Source organism: Choloepus didactylus, chromosome 5 (assembly GCF_015220235.1).
Source record: "Choloepus didactylus isolate mChoDid1 chromosome 5, mChoDid1.pri, whole genome shotgun sequence".
Taxonomy (NCBI): Eukaryota; Metazoa; Chordata; class Mammalia; order Pilosa; family Megalonychidae; genus Choloepus; species Choloepus didactylus.
This window is the reverse complement of record NC_051311.1, coordinates 39,632,238-39,658,616: the sequence shown is the minus strand read 5'-3', so window position 1 is coordinate 39,658,616 and position 26,379 is coordinate 39,632,238. Positions and strand designations below refer to the sequence as shown.

The 26,379-nt window shown below is 37.2% G+C and overlaps 1 protein-coding gene across 3 annotated transcripts in view; it reads left to right on the top strand.

The window, feature by feature from the left end:
- Positions 1–25,566, top strand: part of LOC119534916 (ankyrin repeat domain-containing protein 7-like) — a 57,773-nt gene extending 32,207 nt beyond the window's left edge. Inside the window, exons 1-6 of one of the 3 annotated variants that reach the window (XM_037837465.1) lie at positions 2,752–2,848; positions 3,676–3,712; positions 17,304–17,364; positions 17,457–17,659; positions 20,591–20,720; positions 25,486–25,566. In XM_037837465.1, the coding sequence (XP_037693393.1) occupies positions 2,784–2,848; positions 3,676–3,712; positions 17,304–17,364; positions 17,457–17,659; positions 20,591–20,720; positions 25,486–25,496 (507 nt within the window). In that variant the 5' untranslated portion in view covers positions 2,752–2,783 and the 3' untranslated portion in view covers positions 25,497–25,566. Of the gene's footprint in view, positions 1–2,751; positions 2,849–3,675; positions 3,713–17,303; positions 17,365–17,456; positions 17,660–20,590; positions 20,721–25,485 lie in introns of those variants that run through there. The other 2 variants (XM_037837466.1, XM_037837467.1) reach the window with 2 other exon arrangements.
- Positions 25,567–26,379: the final 813 nt, after the last annotated feature.

The following is a 26,379-nucleotide window of genomic DNA, read 5'->3' as shown; positions in this document are numbered from 1 at the left end:
CAGGGGTGTTTTGGTGGCTCAGTGATGTCATCAAGAACCCAGGGTTTTTCCCCCTTTCAGCTGTGCTTTTGTCAGTGTTTTGTTTTTGTCTCCTTTAATGTTGGCTGCTTAGCAACAGCTCCAAGCGTCATGTTGTCACTTGACAATATCAAAGGCTACAAAGGCTGCTTTTCTTCATGTTTCTTTTAAATAGGGAGAAAACCCACAGCTTGTAGTGGGCTTTGCCTAATATTTTCTTGGCTGGATTGCATCACTTGCCCATCCTTAAGCCAGTCAGTGGTAAAGGAAATGTGATCATTGTGATTACTTTTTGGAGCTGGGGATGGGCCACCTTCTTTGGGCAATTGGGATGATAGATATCCAAACAGAATTATAGGTCTCTAGCAAGAAAGAAGAGTAAGGAAGGAATATTGAGTAGGGAACCAGCAGTGTTTGCTGCAGGGATTCACTGAAGCATTTTGATCAAGGGACTAAAAGGATTGGATTTGTGTGCCATAGCACTCTGGTTATGGTATAAAGCAGGGATCAGCTAGCTCTTCTTGTAAAGGAAAGACAGTAAATGTTTTAAGCTTTGTGGGCTTTAAAGTGCTTGTCCCATCCACTCAACTCTGCTGTTGTCATGCAGAGTTAGTCAGAGACGATACTCAAATGCATGGGCATGGCTGTGTTCCAATAAAATTTCATTTACAAAATCACATGGCAGGCTGGATATGACCTGCAGTGCTAGTTTGCTGACCACTATATAGAGGTTAGATGGAAGGAAACCAAGTCCAGAGCCTGATAGAAAAAGGAGGCTTTGCAGTCTCCAAGGCATAGCTTCCTCATCACCAGTCCTTGGACCTGTAACAGTCCATTTCGAACTGTTCATCCATTCTTCTGAAATTGGTAAGTTAGGAAGATAAATTTTTTCAATGTAAAATACTGATCCTTTTCTTAGCATTATGTCTTTTTCATTGTTTGCTTAAAAATATTTTCATTAAGTAAATCACAATAGTGGTTAGTGTTTCTTTTTCCTGTGAAAGTCATCAGTTAAGGATCCATGTTTAACTGTGGAAGTGGCAGTGGAAATATAAAGCAGAGACAGAGGAACAAGGTGCAGTCACTGTGATGTATTGCTTATTGAATAGAAATCTAAGGTGGTTTATAGGTTTCCAGTTTGTGCATGAGCGTTTAAATTGGACATAAGGACAAGTAGGAATTAGTTGGCTGAATAGGGAACAGCAAGATCACAGGGAAGACAAGCTTTTTTCTAGATGTGTTGAGAAATATCTAGAAGTGTTCTTTTTTCTAGAAGTGTTGATGGAATATCTAGGTAGAGATTTTGAGTAGGTAATTGTATAATAGAAGTTTATATCTGGAGGCAGAGCCCTTAGGTTGAAGATACAGATTTGGAATAATCCGATTATAATTATTAGGCAGAGTCATAGGCCTGAATGAGGTCATCCGTGATGGGGAACATGGAGAATGAGAAGAACAGTGACAAAACCCTGGGGAATATCAACATTTAAGAGGTAGACAGAGGAAAAGGACTTAATAAAAAAAATTGAGGACTGGCCAAAGAGAAGTAGGAGGGAATCAGAGGAAATGATGTTGCAAAATTTAAAAAAAATGTATTTCCAAGAGGAAGTATCAACTGTGTCAAGTAACATTACTGAAAAGTAAGTTGCATTTTTCTTTTAAAAGTTCTTTGTTGATAACCTTTTGAAAAGAACAATTTGAGAGTCATTGTAAGTTCTCTCATTTATGTGATTGGTCCCTCTGATGCCCAAATATGGAAAAATAAATCACATCACATCTAACTAGGTCTTGCCTAACTTTTTTGTAAATCAACACATAGGTATTTGGACATAAATTCATGTGGCAGTATTAGGTAATTATAATCTGTCCTTTTTATGTGATTAATCTTAACGTACAATTTTGGGATAAATAGGCCCATGCACATTAATCTCTGATTTAAAATTAGAAGAAAAATGGTCTTTTATTTTAATTATAGGGATGTTGCAATATTGATTTATATTATGCTGAATTCTTATTTATAAAACATGATAAGCTAGTCAGTCATTTTTATCAGTTTTGATCTTGCCTAAGTATGCAATTACAATTACTTGCTTTATGTATTTTCATACACTTAAATTTTGTCAGTAATGTACATAATTAAAGATAATGCCTTGATCTTTAATTGTCTTTAATTTTCAAGGTAACTAAGTCTTGCTAATTTATTATTACATTATATGGTAATAGCAAGTTCTGTGGCTACCTTTTTGAAATTTAAAAAATTATGAACGTTCCAAGATAATTAAATGTCATCATTTAAGATGTTCTTTGTCCTCTCTTTTCCATTTTTTTTTTTTTCCCATTACATTGGATCTGATGACATATGCCTTACAATTGGGAAAAGCATGATTTCTGTGGACATTTGCCACATAATGGGGAGGGTTGAGAAAAATGCTATGGTGCAATACTACACAGCACTCAGTGTTTGGACCATCCTGCTCTATGAGGTGGGTCCAGATAGACGTCCTGGCACTGCAAGGAGGCAGTCTCAAGAGGCTGTACTTTATCAAATGGAATCACAGAGTCTTGTGTTCTCATCTGGCAATTGGAAATAAGGCCAGGGCATGACTGCTGTGGGTGTTGCATCAATAGGCTCCTCAGTGATCCTCTCCCTGTGGGGGATGAGTCTGCAAACAGCCTGTGCTCTCCAACATGGCTTGTGTTCTACAGCTGCCTTCATAGTCATGGAGATTGTCATTAGAAAATCCCACTGTTTTGCTTGACACACAATGAAAAAGAATGATTTTCTTCTTTCAAGGAGAGGGACAATTGATGGCACATCCTGGTTGCTTGAGTGAGTTGATAGGAGTTGGGTTTTCTTTGGCATTTCTGGTAATAGCCCCTGGCAACTTGCCACAACCTCTTCTTAACCCTCTCTCTGTGCTAATGAGGTATGGTTCAGGGTGGATCTTAGGAGACCTTTAAAGGAGGGTTCTCTCCAGTACTTCTTATTGTGGGAGGCAAAATACCAGCTGAATTTAATCCTTGTTGCTTCACATAGAGAGGAAATGGCAAGAACTAAATGAACTCTTCAGTGTCTTCCAGAAGAAGGTTAGAGAGAGTAAGTGCATTGATCTCCCCTGAGCTCTAGGTCACTGGAAACTGGAAAGTCTTTGCTGCAAGTACAGTGCTCATCGGCCTCACTCCCTTATGGTGTGTTATTTCACCCTGAGTGGAACAGACTCAACTGAAGAGCTTCAGTCCTGTGTTGTTTCACAAAAATATACATTTGCTCTCTTCTAAGTGCCCTTAATGGCAGAAGTCCAGAAAAATCATGCTATTTAAATTTGACACTGTCAGCTTATACTGATTCTGCTAATGATACCATTTTCTGTCAGTCTGATAGGGTTAGGTTAGAATCATGGTAATTGTAAACAATTTACTCGTAGGTGTGAGATGTTGATAAATTACAGTCTTCTTTCCTTGCATTTAATAAATGCAAAGGAGGGAAAGTAGTAGATCTTAAAGCATCTTTGACTACCAAGAGTATAATTAATATTCACTCTAATGTCATCTTCAGGTGTAGTCTCCAAGGCCTGCTTTGTAACAAACAATCAGGGTCTCATGCTTTTAATATTCACTGTATTTCTATTGTTGATTTAAACTGTAATTTTTCTTTAGGAGAGGAAGAGAGTTCTACAGAAGACCCTCTAAGCAGGTGGGATTTTACTGATTTTTAAATTATGTATTAGCCCAGGGGATACAGAGAAAAGAAACTAACATTTGCTGAGTATTTTATTCTGGGATAGACAACATATTATGTGCTTAACATTTGTTATCTCAAATCATCATCACAACAGCTCTGCCAGGTAGCTGTGCTGTTATTATCTTGTTTTTACTGATTGAACGACTGTGGTCCAGAGAGGTTGGTGAATTGACTCAAAATCCCACAGTTAACAAGTGGCTGAACCATGATTTACTGTCAGCCTCCCTGGCCCCCAGTCCATTCTCTGGTGTCTCAGCATAGATTCACACTTGTCAATCATGGGAATCATGATACAGGGACAGATAAGATTGGCTCCAAAAGTCACATATAGTTATGCATAAACTGTAAGTTAGAGACTTCCTAAGAAACTTCTTTAGTTCTAGAGTTGGACCCAGTATACTTGACATTTGGAGTGGTAACCAGGACATTGTTTTGATTTCAAAGGGTTTTAGGTCAGGTCTCAGTTAGCTATGGTCACAGGATGATGGGTTTTATATAAGCAAGACCTTCTTAAGCAATCTTCTTAGGTGAACTGGTATCTGCTCCCCTAGAGATCAATTACTTTACTGTATGATGGAAAGTAACTACATATAGACCATTTTGTGTTACTATAATTCATTCTCTACTTAGGGTCTTACTGACTTCACAGTGTGGTTTTGCCTTCAGGCTAGTTCCCTGACCTAGTTCTGTGAAGTTTATTCTTTTTCCTCGAGTCTGTTTCTTTCATGAATTTAAAAATAATCTTTTCTTGATTTTTTTCCATTCTTTTTTGGCTTTCTTGGTGTTTCTTTGTTCTATTATTTTTTTTCCATTACTGCCATCTAGGTAGTTCCATTTTTCCATAGACAGAATCATAAAAGTGTAGAATTTCAGGGTATTAAGGAATGATAGAGATTAATTAATATTAACTCCCTCTAGTACTTCAACCTCCATTCATAGTTCTTACCAAGTGGTTGTTCATATTGAGAACGTGAAACACAGAGCTTAAGGTGACTTATCTGGATCCTACATATAGTAAGTGTCAGAAATCAGATGTGAATTCAGGTTTCTTTAATTTGACCTCAATGGTCTTTCTTCTTCAGCATCCTGTAGGTGAGCATTTTGGTTTGCTAAAGCTGCTAGAAATGCAGTATACCAGAAATGGATTGGCTTTTACAGTGGGAGTTCATTGGTTAAAAAGTTTACAGTTCTAAGGCCATGAAAATGTCCAAATAAGGCATCAAGAGGTAAATACCTTCTCTAAGGAAAGGCTGATGGTGTCCGGAACACCTCTGTCAGCTGGGAGGGCACATGGCTGGTATCTGCTTGTCATTTACTCCTGGGTTGGTTTGCCTTCAGCTTCTGATTCCAGTGGCTTTCTCCTGAAGGGTCTGCGTATTCTCACTTAGCTTCTCTGGGTCACATGGGGTTTCATCTCTTACCTTAGCATCTTCAAACGTCTGGGTCTCTCTTGGTTCTCTGAGCTCTCTTCAAAATGTCTCTACCTTTTATCCTCTCATAGAGGACTCCAGTAAATGAAGTATGACCCACCTTGAATGGGTGGGTCACATCTCCATGGAAATAATGTAATCAGAAGATCCCACACACAGTAGGTTTGCACCCACAAGAGTGGATTAAAAGATCATAGTCTCTTCATGGGGTACATAACAGATTTAAACCAGCACAGTGAGTGTGTTAATAATAGAAAGGTGGGGGTGGGTTTCATTACAATGGAGGAGGATAAGCATGGAATTAGCAGGGGAGGCAAGTTTGAAAGGAACAACACTGGGTCGGATAGGAATAAGGGTTTTAGAAAAGAGATATCAGAATATCAGGGTTTATGACACATTTGATAAAAGGTAAATTATAGGGATGAAGGACATAGGATGTTGGAAGTTTTCTAGAAAGGTGTGGGGGTTTCCAGGGGATACTGAACAGGTTGCTCTTTTTAAATTTGTTTTTTTATTTGGAGGAACTAACAAACTTCAAGGTTAGTTCTTTTGCAAAATGTTAAAATAACTTGAGCATCTGGGAAGAGTCTCTTCAGAGCAGATAGGATGTGGTATCATCTACCTCCACCCCAGTTTACAGAAGGTGGCTCAGACCCCCCCTAGCATACAAGGGACTGGAGGTTGCTGGACTATCCAGGTCTGTGGCCCAGTGTGGTTGTCCCTTAACTGTCACCCCTTTGCCCTGTTCACTGATGTCCTTCCCTTGTACATGTAGGGAAGGGTGGGGCACCGGTGGTTGTTAGATTAGTCTGAGCTTCACTTGAGTAGTTGGTAATATGCCTGTGTTGGGGGTCAGTTACTGAGACTCCATTTACTGTGTTTCCCAACAGCAGGGAAATAGAGAGCATCTACCCTTGGCCATTTGAGTCCATCCTTTTTCCAGAAATCTGTCTTCATAGACTGAAGATTTAAATATTGGGACTGCCCCTGAGCCCTGCAGAAGGAGGGATCCAGGAATGAATGAAGGTCCATAGGAAGGAAGATACCTTGACGGCACCTAGGGAGAGAGAGTTACAACTACCAGGAGCCTGTTTTACAGCAGTCTCTCTCCTGGGGTATCTTAGTGCCTGGTCAGGTTTTTATGGTCTTGCTAGTTTATGTGGGCCTGAAAATACAGGACCTGTATAGGAAAAAAATTGGATTTTGTAATGTTTACTGTTTTAATCTCTCTGGGAATAATTGTCCCACTAACAACATATAAATTTGTGCTTTGGCTTTTGTACGTTTTGTTTTCAAACATTTCAGGGACTCCCTGTGCTGTCTTAGAGTAAAGGGAGGGAAGGGGAGCAGTGCTTTCACCCTCTTGAGATGCTGCTAAAGAACCATGACTACATTTTTGACAGAGATTGCTCTTTAACTATGGAGAAGGGACAGTGTATCCTTCTACCTTGTTTGAGGTTATCAGATTAGTTCCACTTCAGGTAAAAAAAGTTACATCTGTTGTGAGTTTCAGTTCAACCTCCAGGACTTTGGCGATGCAAAGTATTCTCAGGCTTTGCCAGTATCCTGGCTGGCTGGCACTTGTTATGGGGACTAAGAGTGAGTCTTTTTTTTTTTTTTTTTTTTTTTTAATCATCATTTTATTGAGATATATTCACATACCACGCAGTCATACAAAACAAATTGTACTTTCGATTGTTTACAGTACCATTACATAGTTGTACATTCATCACCTAAATCAATCCCTGACACCTTCATTAGCACACACACAAAAATAACAAGAATAATAATTAGAGTGAAAAAAAGCAATTGAAGTAAAAAAGAACACTGGGTACCTTTGTCTGTTTGTTTCCTTCCCCTACTTTTCTACACATCCATCCATAAACTAGACAAAGTGGAGTTTGGTCCTTATGGCATTCCCAATCCCACTGTCACCCCTCATAAGCTACATTTTTATACAACTGTCTTCGAGATTCATGGGTTCTGGGTTGTAGTTTAATAGTTTCAGGTATCCACCACCAGCTACCCCAATTCTTTAGAACCTAAAAAAGGTTGTCTAAAGTGTGCGTAAGAGTGCCCACCAGAGTGATCTCTCGGCTCGTTTTGGAATCTCTCTGCCACTGAAGCTTATTTCATTTCCTTTCACATCCCCCTTTTGGTCAAGAAGATGTTCTCCATCCCACGATGCCGGGTCTGCATTCCTCCCCGGGAGTCATATTCCACGTTGCCAGGGAGATTCACTTCCCTGGGTGTCTGATCCCACGTAGGGGGGAGGGCAGTGATTTCACCTTTCAAGTTGGCTTAGCCAGAGAGTGAGGGCCACATCTGAGCAACAAAGAGGCATTCAGGAGGAGACTCTTAGGCACAAATACAGGGAGGCCTAGCCTCTCCTTTGCAGCAACCGTCTTCCCAAGGGTAAAACTTATGGTAGAGGGCTCAACCCATCAAACCACCAGTCCCCTATGTCTGTGGTCATGTTAGCAACCATGGAGGTGGGGTAGGCGAATACCCCTGCATTCTCCACAGGCTCCTCAAGGGGGCACTACATCTTTTTTTTTTTTTTTTAACTTTCCCTTCTTTTTTAAATCAACTGTATGAAAAAAAAAGTTAAAAAGAAAACAAACATACAATAAAAGAACATTTCAAAGAGACCATAACAAGGGAGTAAGAAAAAGACAACTAACCTAAGATAACTGCTTAACTTCCAACATGTTCCTACTTTACCCCAAGAAAGTTACATAATATAGCAACATTTCAGTGAACTTGTTCCTACTACATCCATCAGAAATTAACAGACCATAGTCATTTCTGGGCATCCCCAGAACGTTAAATAGCTTATCTGTTCTTCTTGGATTATTGTTTCCCCTTCCTTAATTGCTCTCTACTGCTAGTTCCCCTACATTCTACATTATAAACCATTTGTTTTACATTTTTCAAAGTTCACATTAGTGGTAGCATATAATATTTCTCTTTTTGTGCCTGGCTTATTTCGCTCAGCATTATGTCTTCAAGGTTCATCCATGTTGTCATATGTTTCACCAGATCGTTCCTTCTTACTGCCGCGTAGTATTCCATCGTGTGTATATACCACATTTTATTTATCCACTCATCTGTTGAAGGACATTTGGGTTGTTTCCATCTCTTGGCAATTGTGAATAATGCTGCTATGAACATTGGCGTGCAGATATCTGTTCGTGTCACTGCTTTCCGATCTTCCGGGTATATACCGAGAAGTGCAATCGCTGGATCGAATGGTGGCTCTATATCTAGTTTTCTAAGGAACCGCCAGACTGACTTCCAGAGTGGCTGAACCATTATACAGTCCCACCAACAATGAATAAGAGTCCCAGTTTCTCCACATCCCCTCCAGCATTTGTAGTTTCCTGTTTGTTTAATGGCAGCCATTCTAACTGGTGTTAGATGGTATCTCATTGTGGTCTTAATTTGCATCTCTCTAATAGCTAGTGAAGCTGAACATTTTTTCATGTGTTTCTTGGCCATTTGTATTTCCTCTTCAGAGAACTGTCTTTTCATATCTTTTGCCCATTTTATAATTGGGCTGTCTGTACTATTGTCATTGAGTTGTAGGATTTCTTTGTATATGCAAGATATCAGTCTTTTGTCAGATACATGGTTTCCAAAAATTTTTTCCCATTGAGTTGGCTGCCTCTTTACCTTTTTGAGAAATTCCTTTGAGGTGCAGAAACTTCTAAGCTTGAGGAGTTCCCATTTATCTATTTTCTCTTTTGTTGCTTGTGCTTTGGGTGTAAAGTCTAGGAAGTGGCCTCCTAATACAAGGTCTTGAAGATGTTTTCCTACATTATCTTCTAGGAGTTTTATGGTACTTTCTTTTATATTGAGATCTTTGGTCCATTTTGAGTTAATTTTTGTGTAGGGGGTGAGGTAGGGGTCCTCTTTCATTCTTTTGGATATGGATATCCAACTCTCCCAGCCCCATTTGTTGAAAAGACCATTATGGCTCAGTTCGGTGACTTTGGGGGCCTTATCAAAGATCAGTCGGCCATAGATCTGAGGGTCTATCTCTGAATTCTCAATTCGATTCCATTGATCTATATGTCTATCTTTGTGCCAGTACCATGCTGTTTTGGCAACTGTGGCTTTATAATAAGCTTCAAAGTCAGGGAGTGTGAGTCCTCCCACTTCGTTTTTCTTTTTTAGAGTGTCTTTAGCAATTCGAGGCGTCTTCCCTTTCCAAATAAATTTGATAACTAGCTTTTCCAAGTCTGCAAAGTAGGTTGTTGGAATTTTGATTGGGATTGCATTGAATCTGTAGATGAGTTTGGGTAGAATTGACATCTTAATGACATTTAGCCTTCCTATCCATGAACATGGAATATTTTTCCATCTTTTAAGGTCCCCTTCTATTTCTTTTAGTAGAGTTATGTAGTTTTCTTTGTATAGGTCTTTTACATCTTTGGTTAAGTTTATTCCTAGGTACTTGATTTTTTTAGTTGCTATTGAAAATGGTATCTTTTTCTTGAGTGTCTCATCAGTTTGTTCATTTCTAGCATATAGAAACATTACTGACTTATGTGCATTAATCTTGTATCCCGCTACTTTGCTAAATTTGTTTATTAGCTCTAGTAGGTGTATCGTTGATTTCTCAGGGTTTTCTAGATATAAGATCATATCATCTGCAAACAATGACAGTTTTACTTCTTCTTTTCCAATTTGGATGCCTTTTATTTCTTTGTCTTGCCGGATTGCCCTGGCTAGCACTTCCAGCACAATGTTGAATAACAGTGGTGACAGCGGGCATCCTTGTCTTGTTCCTGATCTTAGAGGGAAGGCTTTCAGTCTCTCACCATTGAGTACTATGCTGGCTGTGGGTTTTTCATATATGCTCTTTATCATGTTGAGGAAGTTTCCTTCAATTCCTACCTTTTGAAGTGTTTTTATCAAAAAGGGATGTTGGATTTTGTCAAATGCTTTTTCAGCATCTATTGAGATGATCAATTGATTTTTCCCTTTCGAGTTTTTAATGTGTTGTAATACATTGATTGTTTTTCTTATGTTGAACCATCCTTGCATGCCTGGAATGAACCCCACTTGGTCATGGTGTATGATTTTCTTAATGTGTCTTTGGATTCGATTTGCAAGTATTTTGTTGAGGATTTTTGCATCTATATTCATTAGGGAGATTGGCCGGTAGTTTTCCTTTTTTGTAGCATCTTTGCCTGGTTTTGGTATTAGATTGATGTTAGCTTCATAAAATGAGTTAGGTAGTGTTCCATTTTCTTCAATGTTTTGAAAGAGTTTGAGTAAGATTGGTGTCAGTTCTTTCTGGAAAGTTTGGTAGAATTCCCCTGTGAAGCCATCTGGCCCTGGGCATTTATTTGTGGGAAGATTTTTGATGACTGATTGGATCTCTTTGCTTGTGATGGGTTGGTTGAGGTCTTCTATTTCTTCTCTGGTCAGTCTAGGTTGTTCATATGTTTCCAGGAAATTGTCCATTTCTTCTACATTATCCAGTTTGTTGCCATACAGTTGTTCATAATATCCTCTTATAGTTTTTTTAATTTCTTCAGGATCTGCAGTTATGTCACCTTTTTCATTCATTATTTTGTTTATATGGGTCTTCTCTCTTTTTGATTTTGTCAGTCTAGCTAGGGGCTTGTCAATCTTGTTGATCTTCTCAAAGAACCAACTTTTGGTGATATTTATCCTCTCTATTGTTTTTTTGTTCTCTATGTCATTTATTTCTGCTTTAATCCTTGTTATTTCTTTTCTTCTACTTGTTTTAGGATTGGTTTGCTGTTCATTTTCTAGCTTCTTCAGTTGATCCATTAGTTCTTTGATTTTGGCTCTTTCTTCCTTTTTAATATATGCGTTTAGTGCTATAAATTTCCCCCTTAGCACTGCTTTTGCTGCATCCCATAGGTTTTGGTATGTTGTGTTCTCATTTTCATTCGTCTCTATATATTTAGCAATTTCTCTTGCTATTTCTTCTTTAACCCACTGATTGTTTAGGAGTGTGTTGTTTAACCTCCAGGTATTTGTGAATTTTCTAAGTCTCTGATGGTTATTGACTTCTAATTGTATTCCATTGTGGTCAGAGAATGTGCTTTGAATAATTTCAATCTTTCTAAATTTATTGAGGCTTGTTTTATGTCCCAGCATATGATCTATTCTGGAGAAAGTTCCGTGAGCACTAGAAAAGTATGTGTATCCTGGTGATTTGGGATGTAATGTCCTGTAGATGTCTGTTAAATCTAATTCATTTATCAGATTGTTTAGGTTTTCAATTTCCTTATTGGTCTTCTGTCTGGTTGATCTATCTATAGGAGAGAGTGATGTGTTGAAGTCTCCCACAATTATTGTGGAAACATCAATTGCTTCCTTTAGTTTTGCCAGTGTTTCTCTCATGTATTTTGTGGCACCTTGATTGGGTGCATAGACATTTACGATTGTTATTTCTTCTTGCTGAATTGCCCCTTTTATTAGTATGTAGTGGCCTTCTTTGTCTCTCAAAACATCCCTGCATTTGAAGTCTATTTTATCTGAGATTAATATTGCTACACCTGCTTTCTTTTGGCTGTAGCTTGCATGAAATATTTTTTTCCATCCTTTCACTTTCAGTTTCTTTGTGTCCCTGTGTCTAAGATGAGTCTCTTGTATGCAACATATTGATGGTTCATTTTTTTTGATCCATTCTGTGAATCTGTATCTTTTAATTGGGGAGTTTAATCCATTTACATTCAACGTTAAAACCGTGAAGGCATTTCTTGAATCGGCCATCTTATCCTTTGGATTATGTTTGCCATATTTTTCCCTCTCTCTATTAATATCCTTTATTGTACCCATACCGAATCTCTTTAGTACTGAACCTTTCTCCAAGTCTCTCTGTCCTTTCTTTGTTTCTCTGTCTGTAGGGCTCCCTTGAGTATCTCCAGTAGGGCAGGTCTCTTGTTAGCAAATTCTCTCAGCATTTCTTTGTCTGTGAAAAATTTAAGCTCTCCCTCAAATTTGAAGGAGAGCTTTGCTGGATAAAGTATTCTTGGCTGGAAATTCCTCTCACTCAGAATTTTAAATATAACGTGCCATTGCCTTCTTGCCTCCATGGTGGCTGCTGAGTAGTCACTACTTAGTCTTATGCTGTTTCCTTTGTATGTGGTGAATTGCTTTTCTCTTGCTGCTTTCAGAACTTGCTCCTTCTCTTCTATGTTTGACAGTGTGATCAGTATATGTCTCGGAGTGGGTTTTTTTGGATTTATTCTATTTGGAGTTCGCTGAGCATTTATGATTTGTGTATTTATGTTGTTTAGAAGATTTGGGAAGTTTTCCCCAACAATTTCTTTGAATACTCTTCCTAGACCTTTACCCTTTTCTTCCCCTTCTGGGACACCAATGAGTCTTATATTCGGACGTTTCATATTATCTATCATATCCCTGAGGTCCATTTCGAGTTTTTCAATTTTTTTTCCCCATTCTTTCTTTTATGCTTTCATTTTCCATTCTGTCATCTTCCAGGTCACTGATTCGTTGTTCAACTTCCTCTAGTCTTGTACTATGAGTGTCCAGAATCTTTTTAATTTGGTCAACAGTTTCTTTAATTTCCATAAGATCATCCATTTTTTTATTTAGTCTTGCAATGTCTTCTTTATGCTCTTCTAGGGTCTTCTTGATTTCCTTCATATCCCGTACTATGGTCTCATTGTTCATCTTTAGTTCTTTGAGTAGCTGCTCTAGGTGCTGTGTCTCTTCTGGTCTTTTGATTTGGGTGCTTGGGCTTGGGTTATCCATATCGTCTGGTTTTTTCATATGCTTTATAATTTTCTGTTGTTTTTGGCCTCGTGGCATTTGCTGAACTTGATAGGGTTCTTTTAGGGTTTGTAGACCTATTGAAGTCCTTATCTCTAATTTATCAGATCTACAGGTTCGTGGAGTACACTTTCTCTAACTAACCAGCAGGTGGCGTCCACGAGCCACCTGTTCTCCACAGGCCAGATCTCCCCTGCTTAGCCTTTTTGGTGAGTGGGGGAGTGAGTCTTGTGGGGCCCAATTGGTGTACCAAGCTTGCGTGTGTAGTTGGTGTTGCCTGCCCTGTATGTGGGGCGTGTTTCTGGGCAGTCGGGGAGGGGGGGGTGGCCCTAACAATCAAATCTCCCTGATGATCCTAGAGTTTTAAAGCTGCTGCAATAGTCTAATCCTTCAGTTCAGTCCTGCCACAGTTTGTCTCTGCCACTGACCCACAAGTCTTTGGTATTGGCGTATGGCTCCTGAGACTTGCAAGTGGGCCCCTCTTCCAGGCCGTGCACCCCGGGTCCTCTGTTGAGGGATTACTGTGCTATGTCACAGGTGAGTGCCGTCCCCCCAGGGCAGTTCTGGACTGCTGGGCTGTGTAGGGAGGCTCCCAGTCTGCTCAAATGATGGCTGAATGGGGCTTTGTTAATTCACACTGCTCCACCTTCCCAGCTCTGGGACATTCAGCTGAGGTTGCAGGGAAGGCTAATGTCCACGCCCAGTTTTGTGGTGTGTGCCTGTTATTTGAAGCACTTCCGTCACACTGGGTTGTCTGGGGCAGCTCTGGGCTATGGGGCTGGCGATGGGCAGGAGTGTTTCCTGTCCACCAGGATGGTGGCTGTGAGCGGACACCCCCCTTTTCTTGGGAAGTTGTGTTGTTTAGTGAATTTTCTCAGCCACTGGATTATTGCCTTTTGTCTCAGAGCTCTCTTAGTTCTGCTCTTGACTTGACGTGCCCAAATTGCAATTCTTTGAAGCTTTCTGTATTGAGCTTCTTAGAGTAATTGTTTTAGAAAAAGCAAAAAGGATTTAAAAAAAAAAAAAAAAAAACGGCCCTCCTCAGAGATCTAATGGGTTATTGAAATGCTAATAGACAAAGCAACCAGGGCCATTAAGGAAAGGTGCACAGGGCAGAGAGATCAGCTTTGCTTCGGGATTTGCATATGCGCCTCAAGGCCTGAGCTCCGCCCTTCCCCTTTCTGTGTTCACCAGAACTCCAAAAATCCTCTGCTTTCATTTTGGAGTTTTTCGTGTTGTTTTTTTTCTATGCCTGTCTCCTCTCTGCTGGGCTGGCTGCTCTCAGAGTCTCTGGTGTCTGGTCTCAGTCTATCTATGGTTGGAGTTTGAATCAGTAGAATGAGTTTTCGATAAGAGCAGCCACTGCAGTTCTCCCTTCTCCTTCCCGGAGCTGACAGCCCCTCCTCCCCCGGGACTGAGCCTGGCAGGGAGGGGCGCAGGTCCCCTGGCCGCAAAAACTTACAGATTTCGCTGATCTCAGCAGTTCCACGTTTTCATGAGTGTTGTATGAAGTATGCCCAAAGACAGATTGCTCTGTGGTGTCCAGTCCACGCAGTTCCTGGCTTTTTACCTACTTTCCTGGAGGAGTAACTAAAACTTACAGCTCACCAGTCTGCCATCTTGCCCCGCCTCCAAGAGTGAGTCTTCATGGAGTATTTCATAGTTTGGAGAAGTGGAATGAGCATTAAATAACTTAATGCTTTTTAATAGGCCAAATTTTAATTACGTCAAGAAACATTGTTTAATATTTAGATAGCCAACTTTTCCCAGGTTTTTCGAAAAGAAATGAACTTACTTGTATTGTTGTATATTTTTGTTCTAAAGGCTATCTAACTCACCTGGTGGTGATGATTCGTGGCCTACATCAGATGATGAAGAGTTAGATTTTGATACCAAGGTGAAGTGCTCACTCATGAAATTAATTTTCCTGCTCTGATTTTAGTTTTATATAGTATTTACTCTTAATATTTAGCAGTGGTCTGTGTATCACTTTTTTATATTTATAATGGAGGGTTGGTCAATGAAAACCATTTTATAGAAACATGAGTATTTGAATTTTATTTCATTTTATTTTTTTGTTTGGTAAAAACTAATGATTGGGGAGTGGAAGCTGAAAAAAAGAACAGGCGGGAAAATGCATTGTGACAATAAAATTATTTTGAGAAAAGCTTTCCCATAATGGTAGAAATATGAAACATAGTTTGGATAAGGATTCATACTGTGACTTTTAAGTCATACTAATAAGACTTTTATAATTTTCATGGCTAAATGAAATTTTCATTGGATCCACTTATTTTAATAATCGTGGGCTCTCTCTGGTGCCTTACGGTTCCAAAACTATATAGCATATACCACATAGTTTTTTTTTTTTTTTCCTTTGCATCTATTTTTATATCCTGTGGTTTTTAGGAGAGAAATTTTCTCTGTTTCCATCCTTGGTTCTTCGTTCACATTAAAACAATATTGGAAATAGTGGGAATTTAGAAATTTAAATTCTCTTTTCCAAAATCTCTATTATGAAGAGATACCACTGGGTTTTCTAAATCAGTTCTATGAAGAGTATACCTGAAACTCTTCCTCTAATTGCAGAATACATGTTTTCCCTAGAATATAGCCAGCTCTAGAAGCAGAGACTCTCGATGACCATATGTTAAAATTTCTAATTTCAGAATTTTTTTTTTGTATTTCATGTATTATGATGCTTTTAAAATATCCATTCAAATCCCTTGTATAACATTCAAAAAATCCAATTTTTAGAAGTTTTTGTTTGGTAGTCATTTAAGAAGTATTTTAAGGCCCCTTTATCTTTATAGGCTACTGGGAAATATGATATATTTTTGCCCATACCTGGAGAACCATTTTAATATTTTTGAATCTGACTGAATGAACAGACATGGATTTCTCAATACAGAGCATATATAAAAGTAATATGCATTATGTATCTATTTGAAATTCCAAAACTATGGCTTAATTTATTATTCCCTTTAATATTTAGAATGTATAAGTTCATCTGAGTTATATTGAGGAAATATGTTATAAATAAGAAAGAAGTTTATAGTATGTTTTCTGGTGTCCTCCAGTAGTGAGCGTAGATTAGGGTGTACATAAAAATTTATCAACCTCTTCAGCCCCATACCATGTTCTCTTACATGTAGGCTTTGAAGCCAAACATTATTCTTTAGAAATTTGTTTTACCTATTCTTTCTCTAAGTAGTAAGTTGATGTGTTAAGAACATTTCCTTTTCCCTTTTTCTCTCTCTAGTAATAATTTAGAGCTTTTGTATAGTGGTATAAGACTGTGTTCAACTAATTGAATGACTTATACAGACAATCATAGAGTAATACAAATCATTTTTTTAGGGAGATACTATGACCAAAAGTCTTTGTAATTATCTGTGAGATACAAAACACACACACATTTCTCCACATACCTTTTTGTAATTCTCTTTTTTCTTGTTGTGTCTTGGCTAAGCTTCTATTTGATTGACTGGTCATGTCTCATTCCCCCGAAGCCTGTTTTTTCTTTGCTTTCCTTTTTATTTACCCCAAGCTTAATTTTTCCTTCACAGTAAACATTTCTTCATTGTCTGTTTTCTTGGTCCTTTTTCTGTATGCATTGTAGTGTATTTATTTGCAGCTTTCTACTTCATAGCTGTGTGTGTGTGTCTCTGTGTGTGTGCTCACTTTCATTCATCAGTCATTGCCCCACAAGGATTTTTCTCTTTTTTCCTTCTCTTTCTTGGAAGGGAATGAATTTATTCAATCATTTGTCTTTAGCTTTTTGACAAAAGAAGCAAGTTATACTGTTGTCAATTCTAACCCATCTAAGTAAGCTACTACTAAGAACTATCACATTTTCCTCCCACATGAGATAAATTGAGTGACCATATAAATCATGCAAACATGATGCTAAACCCACTTGAAACTATAACAAATATTTTAATTTCTCAATGCTAGTATTTTTCAATAATACTCCAAACTACCCAGGGATAACTTTTTGTTCTAGATTATTTTGGTTAAGAATATACTGTAATGGATAGCGTATTTTTTTTTGTATCATATCAGTTACAGGTAACTGGAGTAACATTTTGGGGATTACCTATGTAATTTCTCATATTCCTTACCCCAGGTTTCTTAGTAAATGGCAGAACTGGGATTTGAATCCACATCTGAATGACAGTGACCCCAAAGCTGTGCTCTTTGTATTAGAGCATAAAGTAATAGTTAATATTATAATTATATTTATTTTATAAATTAATAGTTAATAGTATAATTGTACATACTTGTCAAATTTTTTATTTATTATTCTTAAATTTATTATTTTTTCCCAGAATCTCCCAAAACCAAGCCTAACAAAACTAATGACTGCTTTTCAGGAATCCAGGAAAAATAGTAAGCTATTTAAAGAATGCCCAATCTTGTTTTATTCACTGATTTGAAATTACAGATATTTTCATGTACTCTTTACTTTGTTTTTACTGCAGTAGAAGAAAATCATAGCATTGTGAGACCAAAAAATAAAACCTTGTTAGAGGACAATAGTTCTGATAGTGAACATAAAGATGTGGTTGAAACCCTCCCAGAGTTGCCAGTCCAAGTCCAGGGCATCTCTCCTGCTGCCTTTCCATCACCTGACCCTCTTCTAAAACCTCCCCTCGAGTCTTCAGCAGTCCATGGTGCTACCAAGGTAAAAGTGCATTTGGTTTTTTTTTTTTAATTTTTCCATTTTTTTTTTTTACATTCTATACCCCCTATTCTCTTAATTGTGTATCACCTTCAAGATGACAAAGATTCTAGAAAAAACTAGAGCTCCCCAAGATCATAATAGAAAACAGATATAAGAGCTAGCAGGATAGATGAACAGGGTTGAGATTTATGAAGAGTTGCTGGGACTGTACAATTCTTTGGTATGATATTATGGAAGGAAAGAATTAGAAAGCCACTAAAAAGAACTGCTAGACAGATATGAAGATGGGAATGGGGATGAGGGAGAAGAATTCATTCACAAAGGGTAAGAGGAATATAGAGGGTGAAGAGAGTCAATTTGAGAGAAATTATTATGAAAACACAAAAAGAAATAATGGGGTTAAATGAGAGCAGGAACACTATTATAGAACATGATAGAAATTTTTCAAATGCAGATTAAGAAAAGGAAGCCAGGTAATGAAAGAAAATACTCAGACTTCTGAATGACTTATTGCTGATTTTCTTTGAAGAACTGAAAGAAAATTTAATCCCCACTTCTTTTAGTAATTTCTTTTATTTTATTTAGGAAACCCTGTTTTTGTAGGGTCATCTGTTCGTAGTGAAATCTGTTTTTAAAAAGCGTTATCAGATTTACTATGAATTATGATAATTGGCCCTATTATTTCTTGTGATATCTAACTTAATTGTCCTACTCTTTGTTATACTCCATAGCTGTTTTAGATTTCTTAAGAAAAAAGAGAGCAATAAGTAAATAAACATTTAATCTTTTCACTCATTACTGTTTAAAAATAAGATTTAAATTTCTGATTCTATAAATGAGGCTCTAAATCTGCCTCCATTTAATGAGAAAATAAATTTTAAGCTGAAACACTCTAAAAAGAAAAGATGTAGACTCTCTTTTCTGTAGAGATTCTGATTTATATTTACCTAAGAACTATCTGTATATAATGGACACATGCATGCACATATCAAATGGATGAAATCACAATTTATGATTTTTTATTCTAAAACAAATTATTTGTTACCCATAAGGAAGAAAAGGCTTCCAACAGAGCATACACAATTATCTCTGGCAGATGATTTTTTTACCTTTTAAAATAACTCCAGCAGTGAGTACATTTCTTTATTTTCAGGAAATGTTATTAACTTCAGTATTCATAGTTAAACCTTGCACATAAATCTTATCTAAAACTCAGGAATCTGTTCACTTGATTTTTTTTAGTTCCTTCTTGGTAATCATAGGCCTATTTTAAGATTTTAATATCTTCCATTTGGATAATCAGACTCATTTTTTAATGCTATGTCCTTTCTCCAGGCTTTAACAACCATCCTGTGTGGTATATGATAAAAAATTCTTGCATGCTTTTCATAGGGAAATAAACCTTCTGAATTTGAAATGGGATTTTACATCTTATATCATAATGGTACTTAAAATGCCATATAATTCTATAATGATTTAATCATTTATCTTATGTAGTTTAAAACTTCTCTTTTAAGATTAATTTTTTAAAATGAGCCTTTTTGTAAGATTCTGAATTGGTGTTTTAGAATTAACTCTTTTCATTAAATGTAAAAATGTGTATTACCATAATATCTCAGAAATAAATATTTGCATATATTAATAAAAGAATATTTTTAATCTTTGAACCAGATGTTGAAAATGTGATTGGAAAATTGAATTCTGTGGTTTTATTTCCTGCTCTTGTTTTCATTTTCAAGATTTCAGAGTTCAGTGTAGGTCTGCATTATTTAATAACGCCAGTTCAGCATATTTTACAAATATTTATCTTTTTTTACCATATGCTTTTTCTGAGTAAGGTCATCTACTACTCCAAATGTATCCAAATCTTTCTTCTTGGTCCTCTGGATGTCTCCAGTTTGCTACATCCCAAAGTCAAGACCTTGTCACTGACCCTTCCTGACTCTCTATAATGAACTCTGTCATCCATTTTCCCCATTTTAGTGAAAAGCACTATTGGAAACAAGTAAATGGGAAACATCCTGGACTCCAGCCCCCCCAGTCAAGGCATCCACTCAGTCACCAAGTTGAGGATTTTCTACCTTCTTATCAGCTTTTCATATGTCCTTTCACTTCTCTCCCTACTGCACTACCCTAATACATCCATCCAGTCATGGAGTTGAGGATTCTCTACCATCTTACCAGCTTTTCCTGTGTTCTTTCACTTCTCTCCCTACTCTCAGTACCCTAATTCACTTTCTCACCTGTAATTTTGAAATACTATTTCTGGTCTTGCTCCCCTTTTCTTCATCTTTACATTGCTCTCAGTGTGACCTTCCTAAAATATGTTTGTGATGGTATAGCTCCTCTGCTTACAAGCTTACAATGGATTCCCATTACCTAAGGGGGAAAGTTCACATTCTACCATGACACCTCTGTGATCTGGCCCTAATTCTCCAGTTTTATCCCTCCATCCCATTCCTAATAACTGTGTTCCATTTTAACCACACTACTTTTGTACTCTCTTTTAACAGTTTGTTTTATGCCACATCCTTTTGCTCTAGCCATCCCATCTACAATGCTCTCTATACCCTCCTCTGCACCTTTCTGTCTTTCAATATATAGCCCTATCTTGGCAGCGTTTTTGGAGCTCCCCAGATAGAATAGGCTATTCCCTCTTAAGTGCCCTTACTGTTCTTTACCCACTTCAGTTATATAAGTGGTGCATGACAACTTTTCTGTCCTTATTTGTTTTTATGTATCTCTACCCCTTCTAGAACATAGAACAGAAATGCTCACTTATTTATATTTATAGCTACTCCCAGGATAGTACCTACAATTTTGATAGACACATTAAATGTTTGCTTCCTTATTGCTGATGTACTGAATGAATGAGTGAGCAAATGAATATGTTTTCTGCAGTTGGTATTTTTTTTTTCCTTTCAATGATAGGAAGGAACAACAAAGCCAGCAATTGTAAAAAAGGAAACTGGCACTGGTATTACTGAAAGTGCTCTAAGAGAACTAACGAATAATGAAAATATGGCTCTTGTTGTTGGAGTACACAAAAATGATAGAAGTGGTAAGTATGAAATTTTTCTTTGCTTAAATATGATTATAAACAACCTAATTGAAAATATGTTAATCTAAATATGATATTGTTTGTTTTAACTATTTTTCTTTTGCTGTCTTTATAAGTATTCAAATTACTACTAACTTCTTTGTGAAACTACTTCAACCTTCTGAAGTTCTTTTCTGCTTTAACTTTTGTTTCCTTGAAATATTCATGAATGCAGATAGACATACATGTATTTAATATTCACAGTAATGAATGTTCTCATGAATGTTTCTGTGACTACATTTTATAGATATGATGTCAGCTTTAGGATTGGGTGAAGATGAAGATATAGAATCACCTTGGGATTCTGAGGCACAGTCTATTATTTTTTAAAGGATAAGCATTGAGTGATGTTAACGAGTAAAAGAGGATACTTTGACTTTACCTTCTCATCTCTGTACATGCCCACAGGGAATTCTTTTTTTATATTTTTCGACCTATAATTATTCAAGTAATTATCTACTAAGTACAAAACTCCTGCATGGTATAATTCAGTAATTTGCAGGATGCACTTAATGAAGCCAGTGTATGTAAGCAAACAGCAGGGCTTGGAAGTCATAAGCATTTGGGTTCTGAAGTTAAGTTTTTGTAGAGATATTTCCAGTTGACCAAGAAGGCATCATAACTTGCTCCAAGGTGCCATTTCCCCATGGAATCTTTGAACAACTTGCAAAGTCAGGCAGAGCCATCTTCCTGAAAAGTCTGGAAATAGTTAAAGGGTTGAATAATTGGTCAAGTGCTGAATGCAAAACAAAGGGCAAGAAAAAACCAATAGGAGAAGTCTGTGGTGCACTTGCTGGCCTACCTCTACCCCCTCCCCAGTGCTGGGTGGGGGGTGCTCCCATTGTGAGAACCTGGCCCTTTTCTGAAGAAAGCAGAACAACCCCTATGTGTTTACTGGGGTGCCTGTGTGCGGGTGCCAACCTACTGCATGAAAGCCTGAAAGACTGAACCAGGGCACTGGACTTCAGCTCACCCTCCCAGAATTTGCCTCATGGGAAGAGGCAGCTTGCAGAAAGCTAAAGCAGTGTGAGAAACAAGTCAATTAAGCAACGTAGAAGAAGTTAAGCAGCATAAGAAATAATGTGTCCTGAGGCAAAGGATTACAGGTTTTAAGACATACCATAGAGCAACCTGGAGGGGGACTGAGTCTGTTTCCTAGGGAGTAGAGGGGACATTCTCATTTCTGTAAAAGGGGGAATTCCTAAGGCCATGAGTAGGCAAGACAGAAACTTAGAAAAGACAGAGAACATGTCCTTTAGTTTTGCCTTGGGCTGATCTTTTTGATAGGAGAGCTGAATTCTGAAGCACAGTGTCAGCCAGTGCAGAGCCAAACTGCAAAGACTGTCAAAGGTGTTTTTCTTTTTTTTTTTTTTTTTTTTTTTTTTTGCTTTGTGTGTTTGTTTTGTTAGTGTCTAGCATTGGAGGAAATTTCTTCATATCGCTAGCTGGATACAAACTTAAGAAACCACTTAGGGACCAAATCCTAGAGTTAACAATTAAAAATACTAAAAATGGAGAGTGTGCAACTAAAGATTATAAGACAGTCAAAGGCCATCAAATTAGACCAGAATTTGGATATACTGGAAAAAGACTTTAAAAAATCTTTGATATGCTCAAGGAGATGTAGGAAAATACAGAGAAAGAACTAAAGGATATCAGGAAAATGATAGATGAACAATATGAGAATCTCAATGAAGACAGAAATTTGCAAAGGAATGAAATGGAAGTACTGGAGTTGAAGACCACAATAACTGAAAGGAAAAATTCCTTAGAGGGTTTCAACAGCAGATTGGAACTGGCAGAAGAAGGAATCAGTGAACCTAAAAATAAGACAATTGAAATGAATCTGACTGAGGAGCAGAACGAAAAAAAGAATTTTAGAAAGTGAAATAGCTAAGAGACCTGTGGGACACCATCAAGCATACCAATATAGGATAAACTCAAAGAGAACCATGTCCAGATTCAGGGTAGTCAACATGTTGAATGCCAAGGACAAGGAAAAACTTCGGAAAGCTGCAAGACAAAGGCAACATGTTTCGTACAAGAGAGCCCCAATAAGATTAAGTGCTGGTTTCTCATCACAATCCCTGGGGGCAAGAAGGCAGTGGGGTGAAATATTAAATGTACTGAAAGAAAACAGTTGCCAACCAAGAAATTTATACCTGTAGCGACTGTCTTTCAAAAGTACAAATGATTTCACTAATATGAAATTATTAGAATAAGCCTATGTATAGAGTCAGAAACTAGGATGCAGGTTACCAGGTTCTGGGGTAAAGGTAGGGAATAGGGAGTTAATGATCAATTGGCACTGAGTTTCTGTTTAGGTGTTGGTACTACATGGTGGTGATGGTAGCACAACATTGTGAATGTAATTAACACCACTCAATTATATTTGACCATGGTTAAAGGGAAATTTTAGACATTAAAAATACTACTAGAATAAAACTTAAAAGAATAAAACCATAGGAGTCTACAACACAAACAGTGAACCCTGATGTGAAAGATGGATTATAGTTCATAGTGTAAATATAATACTATTGTTTCATCAGTTGTAACACTGGACCACACTAATTCTCAGTGTTAATAATCAGGGAACACTGTATGTGTGAGGGGGACTATATGGGAACTTTATATTTTCTGCATGGCTTTTTGGAAAGTTACAACTTCTCTAATAAAAATAAGTTTAAAAATCTTGAGAATTATTCTGGGTCAACATATGGCTAAAGGTATGATTCCAAGTATAAAAGGCCTAATGAGGTTCACAGAGAAAAATTTTGCACTATAGTGGATTTTAACAACTTGCAACTTGAAAAAAGTTAATGCCTGGGGCTTGAAAGTATTATTATATTTGGATGGTCATGTATATTTGCAAGATATATTTCAGGTGAAGGATAAACATGGGGGATGGTAAAAATATGTGAGTTACAATAAAGACAGTTGCGTTGAGTGGTGTCTTAATAAGTAACAACTATTTTGGATTGTTAAAATATAATGCATGAAACCATTTCTGGTAGCCATGCTTGTAGTAATGTAAGAATAAAGTTAACAGCAAGCTGTACTAAGGTGACTGTTGCAGAAGAAGGTAGGAAGGGCCTGGCAGCTTCTGCAATGAGGTACAAGCACTGTATTCGAAGTTTAAAGTCAGGTTTTTGTACCTGGTTTTGTCACTTACTAGCCATGGGATCTTGGAAAAAAATCTTTAACCCATTTGAATCTCAGTTACCTCATTCATAAAAAACCTACCTCTTGGGTATGTGTGATTTGGTAGCAAATGTGAAAACTATAATGGGTGTTATACAAATGTAAGATAAAATGATCACCGTGGTATTTAGTGATTTCCTAAATATTGATTGACACTTCTTTAAAGCTGAAGGAAAATAAAATGGCAGAAGTGTCAATAAAAGAACTGGGTAGTTAGAATGGATGTGTGGATTTATAATTTGGGGGTTGTTAGGTTTTAGTAGACTACTACTGGAAATCTCTTATAGTTATATAGTGATTTTGCACCTGAGGCCTTCATGATGAGATTTTAGACATTTTGACCTTCACTGCATTTCTGTTGAATTCCAACTATGTGCCAAGCAGTTAGACACCGTATATAAAATGAGGGCTTATGTGTAGTGGTAGGGACAGAAAAACCAGTCACTGTAAGTGCTTCATATGAAGGAAACTGAGAACGTTAGCTTAGAGATTCTTGGATGAGTTTCTAGTTGGGCTGGGTTGGGGTATTGGGTTTAGGTAGTCAGAGAAGTTCTCTCTGAGCATGACCTTTGAGCTGCAAACTGAAAGATGACAAGGAGCCAGTCATTTGAAAGTAGGAGAAGAACATTCTGGACAGAGAGAACAGTGAACCATAACTGTGTGTGTATCTTATTCATCCTTTTAATCTAACATGTTGCAATGAGCAGCAAGTAAGAAGGGGGATAGCTGTTATCATAATCATTCTTTTTCTTACTATATGTAGAAAAGAAAATCTTCATAATAAGTGCTTGGCATATTTTAGATTCTTAATAAATGTTTTTATTCTTCCCTTGTTATTAAAGCTTGCTATACTTTCTTGAAATAACTGTAAATGTGCAAAGAGTTGTATACTATGTCTCATTTTTGTTTGCTATTACTTAAAGAAAACCTAAAGAAAAATTTTTCTTACAACTTTGCCATTTTATTCAATTATTTTTCCTATAGTAAATATGAAAAAAAATTGGTCCTGAAGCATTAGCTCTCATTTGTTAGAGAAAATAATTAAGTTCCTCCAAGTCCTTGTTTACCTGCACAAAACAACCTCTAAGGATGTTTGGTTTATACCCAGTATGATGTACTCCCAAGTTCCTAGTGCCAAGCATCTTATTTTACTGCTGCCTTATAACAAATGTACTATTGAAGAGTTTGTTTAAATACATTATTTTTAAAATGTCCTGTTATTTTTGGTGGGAAATGCAAATTAGAGTTAGGTGTTTTGAAGTTAGTTTCTTTTTGGAATGTAAATCATTGTTTTGTGTGTGAATGTGTTTGCTCTGGCCTTCCTTGTTCAGTTTACAGAGTCCACAGCCAAGTGCAGATGAGACTTGGACACGGACTAGAGACTCTGTATGAGGTTCTCCATGTAAATGCTTTTATTTTTAATACATGCTCTTATTTTTAAGTCTCATTGCTTTTGAACTAGGAAATTCAGTAATTTTCTCAGAAAGTGATTAGGAAATCTTTGTGCAATTCATTATTTTAACAGAGCATCTCTGAGAGTGTTCCAGAGAAGTCTTTTGCTTATTTATCTGAAGTCACAGATCAGAAAGGAAAAAATATATTAAATGGACAGATAGCAGGTAAAACTGCATTTTATAAAAATTTGTTTGACAGTGTTTATTTGACAAATGAGCACTGGTGTTTTCTAACAGAAATCACCTATTAAATTCATAGTGTGGAAAAAGAGAAGTAAAATGGAGAAAAGTTGTATGTGATTAGAGAAGATGCCAGCAACAGATTAAAAATTATGAGTGTTACCAAAGGAGTGAAATTAGGGACAGTCAGAAAATAAGGTAGAGGAAAGGCATAAAGAGAAGAATGACTGAGAAAGGCAGAGAGTACAGGGAGTACAATGAAGAAAAAAGAATGAGGTGTGCATAGTGGAATGTGTCAAAGTGAATGTTTAGAAAAAGGAACAGACTGTTAGAAACACAGGAAGAATATAAAGTGAGATGCCTATAGCAAGCGTGTCAGAGCAGTAGAGTGCTAATTTCCCACTCTGACTCTCTTCCCCATTGTTTGGAAGGCATTAAAGAAGGAGGCTCCTGAATAATGCATACAAGGAGACACTAGATGCCATCAGAGTCAAGAAATATATCATAAAGATTCATTCATGAATTCATCCACCCAACATAAATGAAAAGAACCAAAAACAAAAATTGAAAAATACGTAGAAACATATAAAGTCACACTGTCCTCTGTTCTCAACTTCATGATAGTACTTTTTTTAACAACATTTAAAATTTCAACCATGTTGTTCGTGGTTTTGAAATTTACATTACCTTTACACCTCTAGCAGGGTACACTTATTTCCTATATATCTGAAATGTTTCTATCCTTTAATCTGAAATCCTATAGTTTGTCTCAAATTTTATTCATC